Genomic DNA, 25456 nt, shown 5'->3' on the forward strand with positions numbered 1-25456 from the left:
GGAGATCTGATAGGTGATGATGTCATCCAGTAGTATACAGAAAGTCATCTCAGACCACTTTGCTGTGATTTTCTTTGGGTCAGACTGGTGGTCACATGACCCAGTTATCAAAATGAAATGCAAGGAGGCAGTTGTGCTGGAATAAAACAGATTGTATTGTAGGACTATCTAGGATTATCAATGGTGAATGAAAAAAGCAAAAAAAAAAAAAAATTGAGTCTTTATTTAAAGGTTAAAACATTTAGCCAAACCGCCCACCCACCAATGCCGGCATTACTCCCAGGAGTTTAATAGTCCTGCTATTGCTAGCAGGTGCAAATCATGGCAAAAATTTACACCAACTAAGATCTTGTGTAGATTTCTATGACTGCCTATAACGGCAGGGGTCATGGATCCGCAGTACCACTGCTATCGATGACAATGCCGAACCAGTGATCTTCACCAGCGCCCACCTCAAAAGGTTGGACTTGCTGCGGCAGGCGACTCCCAGGTCGCTTCCCCCCGGCTTGGCTTGCTAGTGGTGGTGCAGCTGGAGATTTTTTGGTGTTAGAGCCATTGCATTGCACACAGTCCGGTGTTATTGGATTACAAGACAGTGGTCTAAGGGATTATCTACCCATAATATACATTGACAGATACATTAAAAATATATATTTTTAAAAAATACATCTGATTTTTTACAAGTTAATTATGATCCCCTCCATTGCATGACTTAATTCAGACTTTTGACGTAAACCATAAACCATGTAAGCACCTCTCAAGGGATCCTTCATTACCATTGCCAAATGTTTCCTGGTGCTTAGCCCTTAGCAGTGGGCTAAAGAAGTTTGAAGAAGAATTCTGAGCAGAACATGTTCATGTAGCTCTCTGCCCGATCATAGAAAAAACTGTCAATCTATAAAGTAACTATGGTAGCTATGGAAGCCTGTATAGAGAAGAGTACTGCACAGAAGGAGGAGTACTCTCTATGGAGGAGGACATAAGAATAGGTATGAATAATGAAGAGCAGCCTGTGAGAGAGGGGGCAGTTTGTAAGACATGGGGGCATAAGAAACAATCTATGAAAGATTAGGGCATAAGAGTTTGTGAGAGAGGAGAATAAGAATAAGGAGCAGTCTGTGAGAGAGATGTAAGAGATGGGGATGTGAAGAGCTGTCAATGAGAGATGGGGACATAAGAGACCACCAGGCATAAGAAGCAGTCTGTATGAGAGAGGGAATAAGTAGGCTGCAGTCTGTAAAGAGGGGGATAAAGAACAGTCTGTGTGATATATTTATCTTTTCATAAAGGACACTTTTCCCTTGTTCCTTTGTGTATTTTAAACTGTACATATTTCAACCCCTTACTGTTTCCTTGTGTACTGCTAAAATAAAAATAAATAAAAAAATACTTTTTTAATTAAAAAATATTTTTGCTTAAAAACAATAAACTAAAAATACATACGTTGTTTTCCATTAAAACAATGGTCATTCTTTTCATAATGCCATTGTTCCATTGACTTGAATACATAGCCTTGCAGTATGAAAACAGCCATTGTTTTCATGGAAAACAACGACCACTGTTGCCAAAATAAAACTCTATACAGAGCACTGATTTTTGTTCAATGGAAAGGCTACAAGGCTATTCACATTGGCAAACCATTGGGAATTTCTACTACAAAGTATACATCTTAGCTTAGGATATTGCACACCTGAAATGATGTCGCACCTAACAAGAGCATTTTCCCCATTACCAGTTATTAGGGCATGTTCACACTGAGGAATAGGCGAATTTTACGCAAAAAAATTGAAGAGGAAAGTTTTCTGCTTGCAATTCCGCGCCTATTCAGCTCTGGCAGAAGAGGAACAGAATCTGAGAGGAAGTCGAGAGGAATTCAAGCAAAATACAAGCGGAATTCAAGCAGAATTTAAGCCCCCGTTGACTTCAATAGGATTCCTCTAGCAGAATCTGCCCAAAGAATTGACAACAAACAACAGAGCGGAAATTCCATACACAATAGCACAATAATACACTGCTCTGTATATATTGTACGGGAGAAATTTCAAGCAGAAATTAAGAGCGGATTCTGCTTCAATTCCTCATCTATTCCTTAGTGTGCACTTACCCTTAGAGTTATTCATTTCATAATGTCCAAAATTATATATAGTTGTTTTTTTTTTTCTTTTCTAACTGTTTAAAATCTGGGTCATATAGCTTTGATATAACCACTACTATAGCTTTCAAAAATGTTACATATTTTTTTTTTACAATAGAGCATTTTCATTCATTGCAATCACAACCTATCTTCTTTGCTTTCAGAGTCTTATTGGCTAACAGGACACTAACCTGGTGATAGAGCCATTTTTGTACTAATCAGATGTATAACCTGGACTCAAACCATTGGGAAATTAAGGATAAAAAATACATAGACCATATCAATAAATATTGTTTCACTTGCCCCAAGGTCCATCGAAAAGCTTTTTTTACATCTTTATTTTTTAAGCTATAGATCATTGGATTTAACATAGGGACTGCGGCCGTGTTAAAAAGAGCAAAATATTTTTTAGATTCCAAGGCCCTACTTAGGCTTGGTGTCAGGTATTGCCCAATAAGAGTTGTGTAGAGTAAGATGACGGCTGTGAGATGAGAAGAACACGTGTAGAAGGCCTTGCGTCTTCCAACACTCCCCTGTATCTTCAATATGGTGTTTATTATAAAAAAGTAGGGAACAAGTGTAAGAAGGAATGGAGTCAGGCAAAAAAGTAACAATCCTTCTATGAAGAACAACTTCTCTAAGAATGAAGTGTCTTCACAAGAAATTCTTATAAGTGGAAAAAGGTCACATAGAAAGTGGTTGATTTCAATGGAAGAATAGCAGGAGAAGCTAAAGAGGATCCCAAATGGTGGAATGACTTGCAAAAATCCCCACACCCAGCAGGTGGAAGCCAATAGGCTACAAGTTCTACTATTCATGACCATGTGATATCGTAAAGGGCTACAGATGGCCACATAGCGGTCATAGCTCATAGCTGCCAATAATAGTAGCTCATGACCCATCAAAGATCCAAACATGTACATCTGTATCATGCAAGAAACATAAGAAATTACCTTGTCCCGGGTGACAAAACTTGATAAGATCTTATTTAAGGTAACTGTAGAGGAAGTCATGTCCACTATGGACAAGTTACCAAGGAAAAAATACATAGGAGTATGGAGATGATGATCAAGACAAACCAAGAAGAGGAGGATCATGTTACCACCAAGGGTTATGAGATAGATAAGAAGAACTATGAGGAAGATGGGAAGCTGGAGCTCTGGAACATCAGTGATCCCACTTATGATAAAGTATCTGATATTCGTCTGGTTAGGAAACATCTTGTTGGCCAAGATCAAAAATGCAAATAAGGATTTTGAACAGTTAATCAGAAGCTCTTGGATCCCAATGCAAAATCTGAAACAGGGCTAAAGTACCACTTTCCTCTAGTTTATAACTTTGTTTCCTACAGCGTACACCTTGCAAGAGTTGGAATTCGTATGGGTCAATGAGAATGCTTTGGCTCTTATCCATCTGTTACATGGACTACATGTATTTGAACATTTTATACGGTATATTATTAAAAAATAAAAATAATTAAATAAATAATTGCAAGGATATATGGTATACAATGTCTTTACCTTTCTCCTTTAATTTTTTTATGTTCAATTTTTTCAACGCCCATGTCACACATCTATTGCCCTTAATGTACCGCCAGACCTGCAGCACAAATAACTCCCCTATAGTAATGTATTAAATTTATAAATGATAGTAATATATTGTGTCTAATGTTTATGTAGATGGCACCATCGTCTCCCCAGTGATCTTCTGTTCCCGTATACTGCGCTATTGTTATGGGTGTATTTATATAATACAATATGTTAGTCATAATTAATCCCACGTGTTTAGTTACAGTAGCTGGAATCATAGACTAATTGGTAGGGATTATCATTGGAAAATCCTCAGCACAATACATCAGATATATAATTCTATACTGTAAGGAATATGGGAGATTAATTAGGAATATAGTGTGACACATGAATTTATGAACCAGCAAAAAAACGAATGTCGTACAATATTTGCCCAATATTTTAAAAATTCACATACAGTCAAGGAAATAATTATTTGATCAGCTGGTGATTTAGCAAAACCATAAGTAATACTCTGGGTGAGAAGGAGACAACCATTGGTGCAATAGTAAGAAATGAAAGAAATACAAAATGACTGTCTATAGACATTGATCTGGGGCGCCATGCAAAATCTCACCTTGTGGGGTATCCTGGATCATGAGGAAGGGGAGATATTGGCCTAAAACTACATGGCAGGAATTTGTTAATGATCTCAAGGTAGCTGGGACCACCATTGATAACACATTACATAGATTAAAATCCTACATTGCCCGCAAAGTCCCACTGCTCATGAAGGCCCATGTGCAGGCCATCTGAAGTTTGCCAATGAACACCTGGATGATTCTGCGAGTGATTGAGAGAATGTGTTGTGGCCAGTTGAGACAAAATTTGAGCTATTTGTCATTAACTCCACTCGCCATGTTTGAAGGAAGAGAAATGCTGCCTATTGTCCCCACTGTCAAGAATGGAGGTGGAAACATTATGTTTTGAGGGTGTTTCTCTGCTAAGGGCAAAGGATTACTTCACCACATCAGTGGGACAATGGATGGAGCCATGTACTGAGTGACAACCTCCTCTCCACCTGGGTCTTCCAACAGGACAATGACCCAAAACATACAGGCAAGGCAACAAAGGGGTGGCCTAGCCAATCTCCAGACCTTAATCACGTAGAAAACTTATGGAGGGAGCTGAAGCTCCTAGTTGCCAGGTGACAGCCTCAAAATATTAATGATTAAGGGCTTGTTCTGCCGTGAGGCACAGGGGATGTTTGAGTGAACTCCTGCCGGGTCAGATGTTAAGATGGTGTGGTAGCTGAGTTGGTCTAGGGTCACTTTTGCACTTGTCACAGTAGCCTAAAGTGGTAGAGGAGCCATCCCAGACAGTTTGGCGCCAGCACAGAAAAAAGAATTAACCCAAGTGTAGAGATGCGGGTGCGGAAGAGACAGAGTCCAGTGCTTCAGAAATGTAGAACAGTTTACTTAGGATAACCATAGTGCAATACAAAGAATACTGGTGGCAACAATACAGCCCAGTGCAATACAGTGTACCAGAATCAGTCTGGTACCTCCAACAGTCACAAGGATGACTTGTCCAAGCCTAAAGCACTGTGGGGCCCTAGACTGCAATGGGGCCTAAGGACAATTTATCCCTAGGGGCAAGAAATCCTGCTTTACTCCCTATTCTTCTTCTTCGTCCATGTTTCCCTAAGTATTTGGCAAAGCAGACCATGATAAATTCAGCACTCTGCAGGGTCTTATTCTCTACATGTAATTGAGGGGTCTAAGGGCCCTATTCCACAGTAACGATAATCGTCCGGATCGGCCCCATTTGGCCCGATTCGGCCGGTTATCGTTCGGTGAAATAGAGAGAACGATCAGCCGATGATCGTGTCATCGGCTGATCGTTCATTTAGGGCCAGACCTAAAATCATTGTTCCCCCACCGCGCGTCGCTATGGTTGAATAGCGGTGCGCGGCGGGCGACCGACGATTTGACAAGCAGCAGCATCATACATTACCTGTCCAGGCTTCTTCTCCGCGCTGTCTTCATCCCCGAATCCCGCGCGCTCTATCTACAGAATGGCCGGTCAGCTGACGGAGCGCTCAGCCAATCACAGGCTGGCATCGCCACGGCCTGTGATTGGCTGAGTATGGCCTGTCAGCTGACCGGCTATTCTGAAGATAGAGCGCGCGGGATTCGGGGATGAAGACAGCGCGGAGAAGAAGCCTGGACAGGTAATGTATGCTGCAAGGGCTGCAAGGACATCGGTAACGATGTCCTTGCAGCCATTGCTCAACGATCATCAGGCCGTGGAATAGGCCCAGTAAACGAGCGGCGATCTAGCAGATCGCCGCTCGTTTACATAGTTGATTGGGCCCTCCTCGGCCTGTGGAATAGGACCCTAAGTCTAAACTAAGGAAGGCAGGAGGTCAGCTGCTTCCCTCGTTTCCTCACACTTGACTAGCCCACCATTAACCAGTCTGATTCTAACAGGATTTCTTCTCTTTTTGGGGAGAGAGAGAACAGTCTGGAGCAAGAACCTCTTGTAAGTCTTGTATGGGTTGATGTGTGTACAGATTACAGCTTGTAACAAGGATATGGAGCGTCATTAACAATATAAATCTAATAAACAACATATACAAATATAAACATCATAAAATGGGACAGTACACATGCACAGGATGTTGCAGCTTTAGGCTATGTTCACACTATGTCACGGAACGGCCGGTCTCTGCCCGGATCATCCTGGCCAGTACTTACGTACCGGCTGGATGATCTGTCCGGCCGCAGAGCTCTGATGCGCACGCCCGCATCAGAGCTTCCCCCTGCACACTATGAAGTGAGCGGCTCCGGCTTCAAAGTGTGAACTGACAGGGTTTCCTACGGCCACAATTCATTGAATTGCGGCCACAAAAAACTGACATGTCAGTTATTTGCGGGGCCGCATGGGATCCCGGCCGGAGTGTATACGATGTGTGTACGCTCTGGCCAGGATCCCATTGAAACTAAGGCATTGTTCCACCCCGCAAAAACTACGGCCATTGTCGCCATCGGCAACAACGGCCGTAGTTTTACGTAGTGTGAACATAGCCTTACCCTTACAAGACCAGTCCAGATAGCACCTTAAGGAACATCTGAAACATCCTGACATATTATTGTTCTTTAGGTAAGTGGTAAATTTTGGGCTTCTAGGCCCATTTAACCCCAGAGCGTAACTGTACGTCCTTGAGCAGCGATGCACCCCAAAAAAGGACGTACAGTTACACCCCTGGTCCTGAACAGGTTAATATAAAAATTATGATGCATAATTTTGTAAAATTTGAGCCAAAATGGGTTCATGCTGAACCAATGAGTTTATCTGTAACCCTGATGAACGGACCTACCCATCCACCTCTTGGAGGTGCTTATGGCCATTTCCCTTTTTTGCAAATTATAAAGTGATACCTTGCTCATGTTCATAATCCCAATGGATAATAATAAATGGGGGAGCTGTTTCGGATACCTGGATGGAGGCCTTCTTAGCGCCCCTCCCGTAATGATAAGCCACCATCCATTAAATAATTAATACCAGTTGAATTATAGATTGTTACGATCAAGTTTTAATTTCTTAGTTTTCTAGAAACACCAGAGAGAATCTGGCATGACGTCTGGGGTATAAACATTCCCTGATTAGCAAGGGTCTCTTGTGAGGGCAGGGAGTTCATTACCACATACGTAAATGGTATATAAACATCTGGAGCTGCCATCGATGTGATTATACAGAGCATCTGACTGCAGCCCCATGTAAGTACAACCCAAGATCCTGCACTTTCCCTGGGCTATCACATTGGGTACACTGGGGGAAGAATTGATAATGAAAACCAATCAGATCAATAGCATTAGTTTCTGAAAAATTGAACTGAAGGGCTCCTACGTGCAACTGCTCCATATTTACCCTTCACCAGTTCTGATGAAATTTTCCCCATAGCATTTGGATGGTGTTTTAGCTTCTGCACCCAGTTAGGGAATTGTACACATGTGTAATTTTGCAGCACTCTAATATTGGTGTAATATTGGTGTAATACTGGTGTAATATTTTTGATAACACTTGAAAAATTTGGAGGACCTATAAACGGACTCTTGATCATCTTATAGTTATCGTTGACCAATCAAAGAAGTACAGGTGGTTAGATGCCCATTGTAGACCAAGCATTGCTTCTGGTGTCTGATCTGGAGTCTGAATAGATTCTGTAGTCTGGTCTGGGGTCTGAATAGATTATTGTGTGTGGTTTGGGGTCTGAATAGATTCTGGTGTCTGATTAAAATCTGGTGCCTGATCTGGGGTCTGAAAGGCATCTGGGGAAGAAAAAAAATAGAAAGTGCAACAGCAACCTACAGGTGTAAGTGCCTACTACGTATTTTCCCTCCAGTGTACACACGATAAAAACCTGCTCTATAGATATTAAAAAATGAGGATCTTAGCAAACTATTTGATCAAAACGAGTGTACTATGTCACCACATTAAGGTGACCTCAGAGATATTTTCCTACTTTAGCATTCTCACACTATCAATGGCCTCTCCTGGGCTAAATAAGCCTACAACTGGGCAGATAGGAGCCAAATCTCTCTCTTTTTTTTTTTAAAAAAAAAAGCATCTGGGGTCTGACCTGAAGTTGGAATAAATTCTTGTGTCTGGTTTGGGGTCTGAATAGAATCTGGGGTCTGAATAGATTCTGGTGTCTGGCCTAGGGTCTGAATAGATTCTGGTGTCTGGCCTAGGGTCTGAATAGATTCTGGTGTCTGGCCTAGGGTCTGAATAGAATCTGGGGTCTGAATAGATTCTGGTGTCTGGCCTAGGGTCTGAATAGATTCTGGTGTCTGGCCTAGGGTCTGAATAGATTCTGGGGTCAGAATAGATTCTGGTATCCGGCCTAGGGTCTGAATAGATTCTGGTATCTGGCCTAGGGTCTGAATAGATTCTGGTGTCTGGCCTAGGGTCTGAATAGATTCTGGTATCTGGCCTAGGGTCTGAATAGATTCTGGTATCTGGCCTAGGGTCTGAATAGATTCTGGTGTTTGGCCTAGGGTCTGAATAGATTCTGGTATCTGGCCTAGGGTCTGAATAGATTCTGGTGTCTGGCCTAGGGTCTGAATAGATTCTGGTGTCTGGCCTAGGGTCTGAATAGATTCTGGTGTCTGGCCTAGGGTCTGAATAGATTCTGGTGTCTGGCCTAGGGTCTGAATAGATTCTGGGGTCTGAATAGATTCTGGTATCCGGCCTAGGGTCTGAATAGATTCTGGTATCTGGCCTAGGGTCTGAATAGATTCTGGTGTCTGGCCTAGGGTCTGAATAGATTCTGGTATCTGGCCTAGGGTCTGAATAGATTCTGGTGTCTGGCCTAGGGTCTGAATAGATTCTGGTATCTGGCCTAGGGTCTGAATAGATTCTGGTATCTGGCCTAGGGTCTGAATAGATTCTGGTGTTTGGCCTAGGGTCTGAATAGATTCTGGTATCTGGCCTAGGGTCTGAATAGATTCTGGTGTCTGGCCTAGGGTCTGAATAGATTCTGGTGTCTGGCCTAGGGTCTGAATAGATTCTGGTGTCTGGCCTAGGGTCTGAATAGATTCTGGTGTCTGGCCTAGGGTCTGAATAGATTCTGGGGTCTGAATAGATTCTGGTATCCGGCCTAGGGTCTGAATAGAGTCTGGTATCTGGCCTAGGGTCTGAATAGATTCTGGTGTCTGGCCTAGGGTCTGAATAGATTCTGGTATCTGGCCTAGGGTCTGAATAGATTCTGGTATCTGGCCTAGGGTCTGAATAGATTCTGGTGTTTGGCCTAGGGTCTGAATAGATTCTGGTATCTGGCCTAGGGTCTGAATAGATTCTGGTGTCTGGCCTAGGGTCTGAATAGATTCTGGTGTTTGGCCTAGGGTCTGAATAGATTCTGGTGTCTGGCCTAGGGTCTGAATAGATTCTGGTGTCTGGCCTGGGCTCTGAATAGGTTCTGGTTTCTGGCCTGGGGTCTGAATAGATTCTGGTATCTGGTCTGGGCTCTGAATAGATTCTGGTTTCTGGCCTGGGGTCTGAATAGATTCTGGTGTCTGGCCTAGGGTCTGAATAGATTCTGGTTTCTGGCCTGGGGTCTGAATAGATTCTGGTGTCTGGCCTGGGCTGTGAATAGATTCTGGTATCTGGCCTGGGGTCCGAATAGAATTTGGGGTCTGACTGGGGTCAGAATAAATTCTAGTGTGTGTCTGGCCTGGGCTCTGAATAGATTCTGGTGACCAGTTTGGGGGTCTGACTTAATCTTAGAGCCTGTTTTGGGGTCTGAATGAAATTTAAGGTCTGGGAGTTTGAAATAACTGGAAGGGGGTTATTTATTAAGGTTATGTTCACACTACGTAAAATAACGGCCGTAGAATTACGACCGTATGGGCTAGTCGTGAAACTACGGCCGTTGTTTAATTTTGATTCCTAGCATGTTTATAAACGGGCTGAAACATGTCATTTAATTGAAATACTGCGACTAGCCCAACAAACCACTCAGTAAATTTTTTACATTAAAATCTAGTTTAATTTGTCCGAAATAAATTTTACGTGTGTGGCCGCATTAAAATTCCCGGCTGTAGTTGTAACATTACCGGCCGCAAATAAATGACATGTTCATTTTTCACGGGTCCGTACGAACCACAGCCGTAGTCTTATACGCTGTGTGTATTGTACGACCGTAGTTCGTACGAATTGCTATATTGTATCATCCTCAAAACAACGGCGGTAGTTTTGCGGTGAAAACATAGTGTGAACATAGCCTTAGGGTGTAAAATTTTGTAAAAATCAGGGGGGAAAAAAGTTCAATAGAATGGTAAAATTGTCAAGTTTTTTTGGGTTTTTTTTTATCTCTTGCATGTATGGTACTGTGTTATATTGATATATTTCCTAGAGTACCTATGGAATACACAGGGACATTTTTATACTGACGGATATATAAAATTATAGGCTTAATAAGGTTTAGTAACCCCTCACCGCATGCTATAGGAGCTGTATTACCTTGTACACAGTAACATTGCTCTAACTCAAATACATATGTTGGTGTTACTAAGGCCCATGAGCCTCTGGGCCTTGGTTTTTAATCCAAACAAGGACATCTGGCATGGATTTTGAATGTTCTCCACAAGTTTCTTCTCCCCAAATAGTCCTCAGAGGTTACAAACATTAACTTGATGTTAAATCCATTACTCATCATTGTGTAGCAAACTTTAGATCGACACTTAACACAGCACAACTCCTTGGAGCTATGTTCCAAAAATGTAAGAATCGGAGCAATTAATGGCCGTTGCTGCAAAACAATGGCCGTTATTAAAGATCATTAATAGCAGCTGTTGTTTTGCAACAACGGCCGTTATTTGCGCTTATTTTTACATTGCGGGAAAATAGCCTGAAACTGTCATGTTAACGTTTGCTGCATCATGGTCTGTAAGGCGTCACGTTATTGGTTGCTACATCGGGAAATTAGATTGTGAGCTCTTTTGGAGACAGAGACAATGAAGAATGTATATTAACCAAACAATAGAAAACATATAAAGCCATATGATTTTAAGCAATATAATTGTATTTTTTTTGACGGTCATGTATCCTTTATATTTTTTCTTCCTGTTTCAGTGCGGTATTATTGGATGTTTCTGTGAAGAAAGAAGAAAAATTAAAAAATGTGTGTGAAAATAAGATTATAGAATAGATATAAGAATAGATTGCATTTCCTGTTTTGATTCAACAATATATGCCCTGTAATCATAGTAAACATTGTACTATTATATAGGTGCCCCCCTCATGTTTACCTATGTAACATTACCCTGGTTGCCTCAGATCATCGGCCGCAATGCAAGCAAACCTGACGACAATCAGATATTTCATCATTGCAGGGATATCCGAAGACCCCCATCTTCAGCTTCCGATCTTCCTCCTGGTTCTCCTCATTTACCTCTTCATCTTATGCGGTAACGTAACCATTCTCATCGCTTGTCAGGACCCTCATCTTCACACTCCCATGTATTTCTTCCTGGGTAACTTATCCATACTGGACATGAGTTGCTCCACTGTTACTTTACATAAGATCCTCATACGGTTTATTGCCGGTGACAGAACGGTGTCCTTCGGTGCTTGCATGGTGCAGATGCATATGTTTGGCTCCTTAGCTAGCGTTAACCTGTTGATATTGGCAGCCATGGGCTATGACCGTTACGTTGCCATCTGTAGGCCCTTACGATATCACGCGGTTATGAGTAGTGGAATATGTGTGACGTTGGCCTCTTCCTGTTATGTTTTAGGTTTTTTACAGGTCACCCCTTTCACTGTTATCATTTGCGGCTTCTCTTGCTATTTTTCCAATGAAATCAACCACTTCTTCTGCGACATTGTCCCCGTCATGAAAATTTCCTGCAATGACACATCCTTTCTGGAGACCCTCTTCCTTATTGAGGGACTTCTTACCATGATCCTGTTGCCATTTCTCTTAACATTTGCATCCTATTTGTTCATAATAAACTCCATACTGGGGATACGGACCAGCTCTGGAAGATTAAAGGCCTTCTACACATGTTCCTCACACCTCACTGTGGTCCTCTTACTATACACAACACTTTTTGGACAATATCTGACCCCGAACCTAAGTAGCACCTTGGAGTTTAAGAAACTTTTTGCACTTTTTAACACGGCTGCTGTTCCTCTGCTCAATCCATTGATCTACAGCCTTAAGAATAAAGATGTGAAAAGGGCTCTAAAGATGATTCTGTGCCATGCCAAACCCCAGGTAAATAGTACAGTCACTTAGGTTGTCCATCATGTCCATCAAGTTCAACTTTTCTCAGTGCTAGATGTTTGATGCAGTTGAAGGCAAAAAAAAAAAAAAAAGTATCCAGTCTTTCAAAAAAACAAAAAAGAAAGCCGGATGACTTTCTATGATAAATTAATAATTTTTACCTCCTGTTCTTCTTCTGACTCTTGCCTCGGAGGATATTTTTATAATGGAGCTGATGGGCCCATTGCAGGTGTAACTTAAAGGTCACACAATGCAAAATCTCTAATAGGACCTCCACTTACTGACCTCCTCATATGGACTTTATGAACTCTCTCAGACTTTTGCCCCCTCAGTAGTTACCACCCTGGTCTGCTTGCTGTTGGCTTAAAAGGGGCATCCAAGACACAGAGTCTGCTTTTTTTTGCCAGTAGCTGTTACTCTTGTCTATGTAGTGGAGTATGACACCTCATCCCCACCAAAGTGAATAGGGTTTAGCTGTTGACGTTTCTAAAAACAAAGACCTTTTTTTTGTAATCCTGGATCACTCTTCTAAAGGTAGAGTTTTTTTGGCCAATGCATTCTGTGACCCAAAGCAAATGTATCATTAGGTACATCGCTGCCTTTTTTAACCTTAATTAATTGGAGCCAACGTGGGGATGCAACTGAAACGCTGCCCATTTCCCTGGCTGGTCCTTTCCTGAGCATTGGCCTGGCATAGAGTATCAGTGTGGCGATATCCCCTCTGTGATGCAGCTCCATTGATTTTAATAGAGCCGCACAGAGGGGAGTGGGTTTCATCATACTGGGGGGGGGGGGCATGCCTGTTCCCAGTGCTTCGGGCCGGTGCTCCGGAGAAGACCACCACCAAGTGCCGGAAACTGGGCAACGTTTCAAAAAAGGACTGTGCCACCGGCCTCCCAGTGCAGATGCTGATCGATTAAGATAAAAAACCAGTGATCTACCTGATGGTACATTCGCTTTAACCCCTTCCCCAAATCCGAGGCTGTCAGCTGCAGATCCATCTCCTATATTGGGTGCTGGCTGCTATCTGCAGCTGGATAACTCTGATCCCAGTTGCTTAACTCATATAATACAACAGGAACTAGCCACCATGATATTAGAAGCTGTATTCTGGCCAACTCCAGGCTGTGATTTCATAGTCATATCTTTGGTATTGTCATTTGTGTAAATGTCCACAATATAAAAAAAAACATTATTTATCATGTATAATGAATGCGAAAAATAAAAACAATGCCTCAATTGTTTTTCAATATTGTAGCAGAAAGAACAGCTGTCAGGGCCTGTGGCCAAGTGGAAACAAGTCTTGATGACCACATGGTGACTTTCTAGACTTGGCCACCCAGACGCCACTCCACCACTCATCCATTGTGTGCCTACACACTCTCCACCTCAACTCCAGTTGTCTGTCACAACTCCACATCTGCCAACCAAACCAACAAGGGGTCACCACTAAAACATCAGACTTATGGTCAACGATCTTGCATGGTCTCAATAAAATAGGAACAAAAGCACTTTCAACTGAACAACAAAAGTCTCTTCTCTTTTTTTCCCTTATACAATGGTTTTTCAGTCAACTAGCGTTCCAGAAAACATGAATGAAAAAGCAGTCACAAAGCCCCATCTGGCCCAAAATACTACCAGTAAAAATTACAGAATATAACCAGAATATAACCAGACAAACATATATCTGGAAAGTTAATTTTTATCATATTCTATGTGTGTCCACAAAGCAGAAAAAATGCTTAATACAGGTATACTTAGAAAATTGGAGGCAACACAAGTATATTAATCATAAAGTAATACACATCATTGAATGAATAATACTACATAAGAGGTCTCAGGAATAAAAAACAGTACAAAGAGGGTCAATAACTGATAAGCAAAAAAAGCTATGCAGGTAATGTGACTGTTTAGAGCTATTTAAAGGGGTACTGGGGGGGGGGGGTCTTTTTTCACTATGGCCAGGGAAGGGGTGGATGAAAGCAGCCAATATCCGCTTACCTTTGCGGGTTTCAAAAGGTAAAAGGAACACACTGCTGTATCCCAGGATCACAGTGGGTTTCAGAAGTGAGACCAATGTGATTAGAAGCTTTTGACATGTCAAAGGACATTTCAAAAGTTACTGAAAATTACAATAATGCCTTAAAGGGAACCTGTAAGGTCGTATAAGCCTTATTAGCGCTCCCAGTACCTTTTAGATACAGAACAAAGCGTGGCATAACCTTCCTCCATATCCAAACTACCACAAAAATTACATTATTCACCACCCCCTTCCACTGGCTAAGAAGACATGGGCTGGATCTGCAGCATGTGTAGCCATGCTGCCCCCATCCTACCCTTTGTCGCATTTGATTGGCACACTAAATGTTGGGTCGTAAAGGCAGTGCCTGGCACTCAATCAATGAAGTGTGACTGACTGGGAGGGGGACGGGATAGCATGGCTTCTTAGCCCCCATGCCTACTTATCCAGCAATGGGCATCAGTGAATAAAGTTGTTTCTTGTGGTAAAGTGGCAATCGAGGAAAATTCCTGTTATTAACTAAAATAGACAGAGCTTATATCTAGAGGAATTAGTTTACTCAACAGTAAGCAAAATAACATCATCACTTCCTTGTAAAATGCTTGTAGATTAGAGATAAGCGAACTTTTCAAAAGTTTGTTCCGGCTGGACTTCCGGATTTTTTCAGAAAGTTCGGTTCGACCGAATTTCGGATTTCTTCGGATTTCATAGTTTAAAGCATCTATATGATACTGGGGTAGTGTATTTGGTTGAATTTAGGGCTCTACATGTCAGTAACATCATTATCTTTTCGATATCTAAAAGTCAATTTTTTTTTTTAACTTCAATATTCACCGTTACAGGGTCTATGCAGGAAATTCACCATTACAGGGTCTATGCAGGAAACTCACCATTACAGGGTCTATGCAGGAAACTCACCATTACAGGGTCTATGCAGGAAACTCACCATTACAGGGTCTATGCAGGAAACTCACCATTACAGGGTCTATGCAGGAAATTCACCATTACAGGGTCTATGCAGGAAACTCACCATTACAGGGTCTATGCAGGAAATTCACCATTACAGGGTCTATGCAGGAAACTCACCATTACAGGGTCTATGCAGGAAACTCACCATTACAGGGTCTATGCAGGAAACTCACCATTACAGGGTCTATGCAGGAAACACCATTACAGGGTCTATGCAGGAAATTCACCATTACAGGATCTATGCAGGAAACTCACCATTACAGGGTCTATGCAGGAAACTCACCATTACAGGGTCTATGCAGGAAATTCACCATTACAGGGTCTATGCAGGAAATTCACCATTACAGGGTCTATGCAGGAAACAACACGGAGGCCAGTACAGGAGCAGCAGTAGTCAACATGGAGGCAAGGGCAGGCACACCAGTAGTCAACCTGGATGCCAGTTAAGGCCCAGCAGTAGCCAACATAGAGACAAGGACAGGCACAGCAGTAGTCAACATGAATGCCAGTTAAGGCCCAGCAGTAGCCAACATAGAGCCAAGGGCAGAAGCAACAGTAGTCAACATGGAGGCCCGGCAGGAGCAGCAGTAGCCAACATGGAGGCCCGGCAGGAGCAGCAGTAGCCAACATGGAGGCCCGGCAGGAGCAGCAGTAGCCAACACGGAGTCCAGTACAGGAGCAGCAGTAGTCAACATGGAGGCAAGGGCAGGCACACCAGTAGTCAACCTGGATGCCAGTTAAGGCCCAGCAGCAGCCAACATGGAGGCAAGGGCAGGCACACCAGTAGTCAACCTGGATGCCAGTTAGACTTTTATGCTACACACCTGCCCCAGGTGTTTTTGTCTCTCAGGATAAGAAAGATGTGATATACACACTATCAGAAGTATAGGACTTGTATATCTGTAGAGCATGTTTTTGTTCCGTGCACCCTTTGCTGTCCTATGCCTAATCTATCTATCTTTCGCCCTCTCTTTATTTCTCTCTCAATCACCAAATGTTTCTCCTCTCTGCTTTTCTAATCTTTCCTTTCCTTTCCTACAATATCTTCTCAGTAGTCTGTAGTACACAACAGCAGCAGCACTACCAGCAGCGTTTTGATAATCACAAGCTGTGTGCACTGCAGCCAGTAACAACCTTCTTCCTCTCTCTGTGCAGACTGCGTGGTGCGGTCATGTGACTGCTCCTCTTAAAGTAATACCGTCATCACAGGAGGTGGGCTAGTGCAAGATCCCTGCTGATTGGATGTGTTCCGGGCATCATGGGAAAGTGCTTTTCCCACCCGGAACATTTACTGCTTTCTAGAATGGCAGCTGCCATTTTAGAAAGCAAGGGGGAAAAAAATTGGAGCGGATATCCAAAAATCCGAATCCGATTAGACTCGGATTTTTGGAAAAATCCGAACCGGATCCCATACCGGCCGAACCGGTTCACTCATGTCTATTGTAGATATGAACAGGACTGTATAAGGTGCTGGGAGGAGTTGGTGTTCAGGAAATCAAGTAGGTACGTAGAGCTCTGATCTCAACCCGATCCGACACCTTTTCGACCAACTGGAAAAATGACTGAAAGACCAACTTCTCCCTTAGGAGCAGTGACTGGTCTAGCACCAAAAATGCTCTTTTAACTATAAGAAATGACTTGCCATGCCAGAGGGATGTTTCTCACAGCCCTTTTAACCCTGTTGTTTCCCTATTTATGTTCCAATACTCGCAACCGAGTGGGACTTCAGGGGCTACCTATCAGGGTGGTGGGGTGCTCTCTCCATCATAGAGCCACCCCATGGCAACAGGATAGGGATATCTGGCTATTCCCGTGCGATTCGCAACCGAGGATCTACAGACTCTTGTCAGCCCCTAGAAGAGATGAAGTGGGACTGATCCCCAGTAAGATGAAGCTGCTAAGAGCCGACGTATCTTACTGACAAACACTCATCCACTTGGGGAAATCTCGAGTTGGAGCTCAGCCTAAAGACAGAGACCTAGGACTCGTACTACCCTACCTGATGGTTTCTGAGCGGGTGGGGCAGAAGGTGGTCATATATGCAGAGTCCATACATATGCGTGAGTACGAGAAGTTCTTCCTTCAAGTATCTACACCACAATCCCGGACGAGTACTGCACCACCTAGAAAAGGGCCTCTACACAGCCCCTACAGTACCCTCTCTACCAAGTTTCTCTCTACCTTTCACCTCTACCTGTAGTCTACCTTCAGAGTTGTATTATTTTTGCTCTAGAACCTGTGAGCAGTTCCTTCTTTGTACAACTTATGTATTGCACTAAAGCGTTTACAAGTAAAGTATTACCTTGGGGTTACAGGCTGGACTCTGTGATCTTCTTTGCAGAGCACCCGCACCCTCATACCTCACTACCATTCGACAAAAGGGCTTGTACCCGCGTGTCAGAGCAAGAATCGCTACTCCTGGCCACCGAGGCAAAGCCAGCCCCAAACACCAGAAGCCCACCTGCAGCCTCAATACCAGTGTGCAGCACCCCAGCCTAGCTGTCTAACTTTGCTTATGTACTAACATATTAAAAAATAGATATTGCTTGGAGTTCTTCTTTAATATAGTAAAATATTAGAAAAGCTGTTGTATCCGGACTGACATACAGAATAAACATTACATGTCAGTTTTACCATGACTTGCACTGCGCAAAAAGGATACTTCCACCTAAATACTAGTACCGATGCATCCACCTGAATACCAATAGAGATTCCTCCACCTTAATACCAATACCGGAACCTCCACCTGAATACCAATACCAGAACCTCCACCTGAATACCAATACCGGTACCTCCACCTGAATACCAATACCGGAACTTCCACCTGAATACCAATACCAGTACCTCCACCTGAATACCAATACCGGAACCTCCACCTGAATACCAATACCGGAACTTCCACCTGAATACCAATACCGGTACCTCCACCTGAATACTAATACTGATACCTCCACCTGAATACCAATACCGGAACCTCCACCTGAATACCAATACCGATACCTCCACCTGAATACTAATTTCACTGCACAAATAATAGTTTTTGAGGTTTGGTGAGGTAGGGTACATGGCCCTGTAGATGGAAAAGTAAAAGATTTGTGACTCTTAGAAGGAAATAAGGATAAAAGGAAAATGGAAAAATTTAAATGGCCTGTGCCCACAAGGCCAAAATCCACAGTGTCCTTAAGGGGTTATAAAAAATCTCCTAGTAGATTGTATGATCCCGGATGGAAATAGAGGTTAGAAACCCCCCTATAGGTATGTGCCTCAACACTATTTTGGTAACAGGACCCATCCCCCTCATATGACCCATCCATCTCTTGCAGGGGCTCATGCTAAAGTGCAAGTGGTACCTTGTGCATGTTCATACTAAATAATCATAAGCAGGGCCGATTCTAGGGTCTGTGCCGCCTGAGGCAAACCTCAGGCTGCCGCCCCCCTCACTGGCACTCGAACCCCATCCGCCCCCAACCCCCCCCCCCCCCCCCGCGCGCAAGCCCACCACCAACATACACTACCACCCCCACCTCACTGGAACAGCCAGGGGCCGCGGCCGCCGGACCTCTTCAAGGCGGATCTGCCGCTTTAAAAGTAGGGGGCTCCGCTACCACTAGCTGTTCTATCCAGTCCATTGAGCTTCCGGGACAGGTCACCTGATGCACGCCGGCCCCGTAAGCTCACAGCTCCAGCCCCGCGCGCCGCACCTCTCTAGTCTCCTGCTCAGTGGCATACATGCAACAGCTGACCGCACAGGACCGCGGGAGAGGTGCGGCGCACGGGGCTGGAGCTGTGAGCTTACGGGGCCGGCGTGCATCAGGTGACCTGTCCCGGAAGCTCAATGGACTGGATAGAACAGCTAGCGGTAGCGGAGCCCCCTGCTTTTAAAGCGGCAGATCCGCCTTGAAGAGCTCCGGCGGCCGCGTCCCCTGGGTGTTCCAGGGAGGTGGGGGCGGTAGTGTATGTTCTGGAGGGGCCCGGCAGGCAGCCCTACAACTGATAATCTGGGCGGCCCAGTGGGCATTTGCCCGGTCCGCCAGATTATCAGCCGGGCATGCCGCCCCCTGCAGGACCGCAAAATCTGCCGCCTGAGGCGGAATACTCATTCCGCCTCATGGCAGAAGCGGGCCTGATCATAAGGGAATGTGATTTGGCACCCCTACTCTCACAGGTCCCAAAACAGTTGTCACGGCTTCCTCTATGTCTGGTTTCACATAAATTATACCAAGAACAAAGAACTCATTGTGACAACAGGGGCTGGACAAACAGGGGATTTTGGGAAATGTGAACTTATCAATCTGCAGAATTAGGAATGCAGCTCTGGAGGACTTCACTATAATATACACTATACCACAAATTCTATATTAAACAGCAATGCAAATTTGCTTTGACATTATTATTATTATTATTATTATCATTGTTGTTGTTGTTGTTGTTATTTATTTATTTATTTTTAACAGGTCATAACAGGTAAATTCATTGATTTGATCACATTTTATTTTCTTAGTTTGTCTCCAAATACCCAAGGGAATCCTCATCTGAAAATGTATAACGTGTATAAACACTTGCCCCTAATTACAAACCATGGGAATAATTAACACAATAAGGAATGGTATATATATATATTTATCAGGATTGGCTGGCTTTATGATCATACAGAGCATGTGATCGCCACGCCATGTAAGTACAGCACGAGAGCCTGATCTCCAGCTCTTCAGCTGATCTGCTTCAGTATTCTACTATTCTACTGTATCTTTTGTTTGTGTGCTTTTGGGCACAATGGTGAAGAAATTATAATTTACAACCAATCCGGTTGTTTCTTTAACTTATCGAAGGGCTTTGGAGAAATTTGATCAGAATTCTGATGGGTTCCTACGTGTAGCTGCTTTTCACCCTTTGTGACAAATTTTCCTTGTTGTATTTAAATGGTGTTTTGCCCCTTTGTTACTGGGTATGTTTCCCTGTTCCAATGAATTGAGGCTTCATTACACTTTCAGACGCATACATTGACATGAGTGACACAAGGTCCACAGATTTGCAATTTGTACCAGGCTCCACAGTTCTCAATTGCAGCTCTATATCCTCAACTTCTCATTTTTTTTTTTAATTCATTTTAGGACCTGGTCTGGGGTCCCAGGTAACCCTGAGTAAATTTTGAAGGTCTAGGCAAAAAATATGCTTTCATGCTTTTGGTTAGATTTTCATCTAATTTGAGACCAACTTGACTTGAACTACATGCACTAAGATTCTCAATTGTAAAATTATTCAATATCTATATGTCTTATAAGTCTTAGCATTGTCAGTATTTTACTGTATCTTTAGTTTGTTTGATTTTGTGTTGCAGCCATGGTGGCGGGCACTTTGTTAAGTTTGAAAGTACTGATCAATTCATTAATTTAGCATCAAGGCTGGGGTCTGAATTAATTCTGGGGTCTGGTTTAGAGACAGAATTTATTCTAGTGTCTGGTCTAGGGTAGGAATTTGTTCTGGGGTCTGGTCTAGGGTCTGAATTGATTATGTGGTCCGGTCTGGGGTCTGAATTTATTCTGTGGTCAGAATTTATTCTGAGGTCTGGTGTAGGGTCTAAATTAAATCGGGGGTATGGTCTAGGATCTAAATTCATTCTGGGGTCTGGGGTCTCAGGTTATTCTGGCGTCTGGTTTAGGAACTGAATTTACTCTGGGGTCTGGTCTAGGGTCTGAATTGATTCTGTGGTCTGGTCTGGCGTCTGAATTTATTCTGTGGTCTGGTGTAGAGTCTAAATTAAATCTGGGGTCTGGTCTAGGGTCTAAATTTATTCCGGGGCCTGGCGTCTCTTCTTATTCTGGCGTCAGGTTTAGAGACTATATTTATTCTGGGGTCTGGTCTAGGGTAGGAATTTGTTCTGAGATCTGGTCTGGGGTCTAAATTTGTTCCGGGGTCTGAATTTATTTTGGGGTCTAATCTAGGGTCTGAATTTATTCTGGCATGGTTTAGTGTTTAAATTGAATTGGGGGTCTGGTCCTGGGCCTGAGAGTCCTAGAATGGTTTTTGAATTTATTTCAGGATATGGAAATTTGGAAAAATTCAGACAATAAAAAAGACACATTAGAATAGTAAAATTGCCTTAACAGCCTTCCAGTCTCAGGCATGGCACTGCATTATGTTGGTGTTCTTACTTAGAATACTTATGCAATACAGCTAAAGATGGAGCAGCCAGAGTATTTTTTTTTTTTTTTTTTTTAACATTTAATGTTTATTAAGATTTTAAGTTTTGGATAACAGAAACAAAAGGACGGGCGGAAATAGGGGAGGCATACTAACCATCAATCATCCGACACTAAATACTGAGTAAGTCAAAACTGTCATCACAAGAAGGGGGGAGGGGAAGGGAGGGACGAGGGAGAGTATTTTTTTTTTAAATAAATTTTGCTTTCCTTCATATACCATCAGAGGCCTACCAAGGTACAGTTACACCTTACAGCATGCTATAGGACACCTTCAGTAATATGACTTTATGTGCAGGCCCTTACTAATATAATCTTTACGTGGAGAGATTTTGTTTATTTGTAGATAGTAGGGACAGGAGAACCGAAGTACACCCGGGGCTATGAGCCTTTAGTTAGTCCTCTAGGATTTTGTATTTGTCTTTGGAGGTAAATCTGTTACCTATGAAATTGACCTTAGTGTTTATTGTAGGAGAGAAAATTAAATTGTGAAATTGTTTGGAAAAAGAGAATAATGTGAGTGATGACCGTCTCTGTACAGCACCATGGAAAATTAACCAAATATACCCAAAAGGCAATAAATGTAATTGTAAAATATTTTTTTATTTTAAACAAAGTATATCCAGTCATGAGTGAACTCATCAAAAGTTCAGATTTGTCTGAACCTGAATACTCATCATTTGACTCCCGGTAGCTGGAGAAGTTGAATGCCCCCCTAGGGAGTCTTAAAAAAATGGGTGCACCCATAGGCTGTACCCATGTGTTCCTGTCAGCCCTAGGGCTGTATCCAACTTCTTCAGCCCCCAGGTGTCAATGCTAACATTCTGGTTATATAATTACTAATTATATTTTTATTGTTTTTATTCTTTTTTTTTTCTTCTCCTTTCAGTGTGCCATTGCTGGAAGATTCTGGAAGTCAAAGTGATGTGAATTAAAACAACAACAAAAAAAGTACTTCTATAGTAATTCCTAGGGTGCCTATATTTTTTTCCAACCAGATGCCTCATGTAAACATCACAGTATTGTTTGTGTTATTACATATATACCCCCCCCCCAATCTTTTTATGTAATATTATACTATTTGATTCAGAAAGTTGATCACAATGCAGGCAAACCTGACAACAATCAGATATGTCATAATTACGGGAATATCTGAAGACCCTCATCTTCAACTTCCAATTTTCCTCCTGGTTCTCCTCATTTATCTCTTCATCTTATGCGGTAACGCGACCATTCTCATTGCTTGTCAGGACCCTCGTCTCCATACTCCCATGTACTTCTTCCTGGGCAATTTGTCTATACTGGATATGAGCTGTGCCACCATTGCGTTACATAAGATCCTTCTACAGTTCATTACCGGTGACAAAACTGCTTCCTTTGGTGCTTGCATTGTCCAGCTGCATATGTTTGGTTCCTTAGGCAGCGTTGACCTCTTGATATTGGTGGCCATGGGCTATGACCGTTACGTAGCCATCTGTAGGCCTTTACAATATCACCTGATCATGAGTAGTGGAATATGTTTGACGTTGGCCTCCTCCTCTTGGGTTTTAGGTTTTTTACAGGTCACCCCTTTCACCGTTATCATTTGCGGCTTCTCTTGCTATTCTTCCAATGAAATTAACCACTTCTTCTGCGACATCGTCCCTGTCATGAAAATTTCTTGCAATGACACTTCATTTCTGGAGACCCTCTTCTTCATTGAGGGGCTTCTTACCATGATCCTGATGCCATTTCTTCTAACCTTTGTGTCTTACATATTTATTATACACTCCATACTAAGGATACGGACCAGCTCAGGTAGACTGAAGGCCTTCTATACGTGTTCCTCACACCTCACGGTGGTCATATTACTGTACTTGACTCTTTTTGGACAATATCTGACCCCGAACCTAAGTGGCACCTTGGAGTCCAAGAAACTGTTTGCTCTTTTTAACACGGCCGCTGTTCCTTTGCTCAATCCAGTGATCTACAGCCTTAAGAATAAAGATGTGAAAAGGTCTCTAAAAAGAATTTTGTTCCATAGGAAACCCAGATAAATAGTATCGTTTTTTAGGTTGTCCATCATGTTTGTCAATTGTCATTTGATTGGTCCACCAAGGAAGTGGTGCATCTCCCTAGGCAGCTAGGCATGTTTTGGGATTTTTCCTGGTTTCTGCAAATTCTCAGTGTTTTTGCCATGCCTTTGCAAAAATCTCAGCAAATCTTCTCAAAGCCCCTACAATCAGACCCTCATGTCACCAATTATCCTATAGCTCTAGTTATTGCAGCACAAAACAGGAGGAGATGATAGAACAAAGCATGGAGGACAGTCTCTGAGAATCCAAGAGGGCCTGGAGACAAGGATGGGGGATGGGCATGAGTAGACTTTTTTTATATATATCAGAGGAGACCCTCAGCAATTGTCTATTTGAGAAGAGGGGCTCCTGAGTAGCAGTCCATGAGAGAGAAGAGGGCCATGAGCTGCAGACCATGAGAGGAAGAGGAGTTCAGGGGAAACTTCATACACTTACTCTGGCACTGTCGTTAGAGTATAGAATTGGGTGAATTGGACGGTGCTGTAGGTACAGGGGATATGGGAAGGCAGCAGGGGCATTATTATTGTTAGCCTAAGGGTGGCATATTATCAGAGGGAGGGGCATGGGGGGGTGGGTTCAGATGGGAGACCAAAGACGTCTAGACAGCAAACTATGCAGTGGTCAGCATAGCCCAGCCTCCCTTTCTTCAGAGAGAGTAAATTAGATAAGTCTATAAGTAGATAATTGCAAAAACCATGTATAGAAAAAATATATGTACCATCCTTTATTAGGGCAATATTCTAATACATGGTACAAACATGGGATAAATGGCATGCACAGTAGTATACAACTGAAGAAGGGGACCGATGTCAGTGAGGTATATATATATATATATATATATATATATATATATATAGTTGTAGATGGACAATTAAATCCACAGCTTAAATATCAATGAGAGTGTTAAATGGTACTAGTATCCTCTAGGGGACACCCAGTGTATGGCACAAGACTATCAATTATAGTTAGTTACCTCCTATGCACGCTGGGCCATCATATAGGGCAGTTATAATAGTATATATGGTGGAGAAAAATAAAGTTTTAACCACTTATATGCCCACCAAAAGTAAATCCAGAGGAAAAAATGTAAAGGAGAAACAAAACAGCCAGACACAGAAATAAATACAAGGGAGAACACCAATTACCACTCTGACATCTTACCCCTCTCCAGCACAGACAGCCCGACGTATGTTTCGCTCACTTCATCAGGAGATGCACCATTAGCTCTTTTTGCATGGTTTTTGCAATTTTTTCTTTGGTTAATAAGTCTAGTTATAAGCAGCCAGCCTCCCAGGCAGGGAAATGACAAGAGTTGAATAGAGAGACTTTGCCCTGTTCCCTATACTGCCATTGAAGCCGACTGGTGAGACCTTGCTTCCTCGGGATGAGAGAGTGCTGCAAGAGCCTGTGGTCATCTTTCTTGGAACGTCTGAGTTGGCGGTTACATTTGTGAGAACGGCCAAGAAGCAGAGAAAAGGATATGTACACTTGTCAAAGTCAACCTAGAGCAATTGATGACATTTAAAGGCAAAGGGCGGTCACACCAAACACTAATTTACATTTCTCCTTTGTTCATTCATTTTGCATTATGGTAATTGATAAAGGTAAACTAATAAAACTTTTATTTTATTTTAAGTATTTTTTTTATTATCATTATTATTATCATTATTTTGCATCATTTTTCTTCACACCTGCATAAACTTTTGCACAGTACTGTATTTACCCTAGCAGTGTCTACATCCAGTGGGCACTGTTC

General features: G+C 42.6%; 4 protein-coding genes across 4 annotated transcripts; 2 read left to right on the forward strand and 2 right to left on the reverse strand.

Moving 5' to 3' along the window:
- Nucleotides 1–2352: 2352 nt before the first annotated feature.
- LOC138766554 (olfactory receptor 6C74-like) lies at nt 2353–3354 on the reverse strand. Its single transcript, XM_069944145.1, has one exon. It carries the CDS (start codon nt 3352–3354, stop codon nt 2353–2355), a length of 1002 nt encoding a protein of 333 aa, XP_069800246.1.
- Nucleotides 3355–7896: 4542 nt separating this feature from the next.
- LOC138766555 (uncharacterized) lies at nt 7897–10766 on the reverse strand. Its single transcript, XM_069944146.1, has 3 exons — nt 10718–10766; nt 8288–9898; nt 7897–7976 (listed from the first exon to the last, which is right to left on the reverse strand). Exons 1-3 carry the CDS (start codon nt 10764–10766, stop codon nt 7897–7899), a joined length of 1740 nt encoding a protein of 579 aa, XP_069800247.1.
- A 731-nt stretch (nt 10767–11497) lies between these two features.
- LOC138766556 (olfactory receptor 8D1-like) lies at nt 11498–22550 on the forward strand. Its single transcript, XM_069944147.1, has 2 exons — nt 11498–12427; nt 22515–22550. The coding sequence occupies exons 1-2, from the start codon at nt 11498–11500 to the stop codon at nt 22548–22550; spliced, it is 966 nt and encodes a 321-aa protein (XP_069800248.1).
- Nucleotides 22551–22728: 178 nt separating this feature from the next.
- On the forward strand, nt 22729–23661 carry LOC138766558 (olfactory receptor 8D1-like). The gene has a single exon (XM_069944148.1). The coding sequence runs from the start codon at nt 22729–22731 to the stop codon at nt 23659–23661; it is 933 nt and encodes a 310-aa protein (XP_069800249.1).
- The last annotated feature ends 1795 nt before the right edge of the window (nt 23662–25456 follow it).

The sequence above is a fragment of the Dendropsophus ebraccatus genome, chromosome 10 (genome assembly GCF_027789765.1).
Source record: "Dendropsophus ebraccatus isolate aDenEbr1 chromosome 10, aDenEbr1.pat, whole genome shotgun sequence".
Taxonomy (NCBI): Eukaryota; Metazoa; Chordata; class Amphibia; order Anura; family Hylidae; genus Dendropsophus; species Dendropsophus ebraccatus.

What these genes read in the sequence shown, in the direction of transcription:
- LOC138766554 (XM_069944145.1), bottom strand. Translation starts at nt 3,354, where the DNA reads ATGTTTCCTAACCAGACGAATATCAGATACTTTATCATAAGTGGGATC.
- LOC138766558 (XM_069944148.1), top strand. Translation starts at nt 22,729, where the DNA reads ATGCAGGCAAACCTGACAACAATCAGATATGTCATAATTACGGGAATA.
- LOC138766556 (XM_069944147.1), top strand. Translation starts at nt 11,498, where the DNA reads ATGCAAGCAAACCTGACGACAATCAGATATTTCATCATTGCAGGGATA. An exon ending in TGTGCCATGCCAAACCCCAG is followed by an intron (nt 12,428 to 22,514) that starts GTAAATAGTACA and finishes TTCTCCTTTCAG; the next exon opens with TGTGCCATTGCTGGAAGATT.
- LOC138766555 (XM_069944146.1), bottom strand. Translation starts at nt 10,766, where the DNA reads ATGTCCTTGTTTGGATTAAAAACCAAGGCCCAGAGGCTCATGGGCCTT. An exon ending in CCAGAGGCTCATGGGCCTTA is followed by an intron (nt 9,899 to 10,717) that starts GTAACACCAACA and finishes ACTGGTCACCAG; the next exon opens with AATCTATTCAGAGCCCAGGC. An exon ending in AGAATTTATTCCAACTTCAG is followed by an intron (nt 7,977 to 8,287) that starts GTCAGACCCCAG and finishes TTTCTTCCCCAG; the next exon opens with ATGCCTTTCAGACCCCAGAT.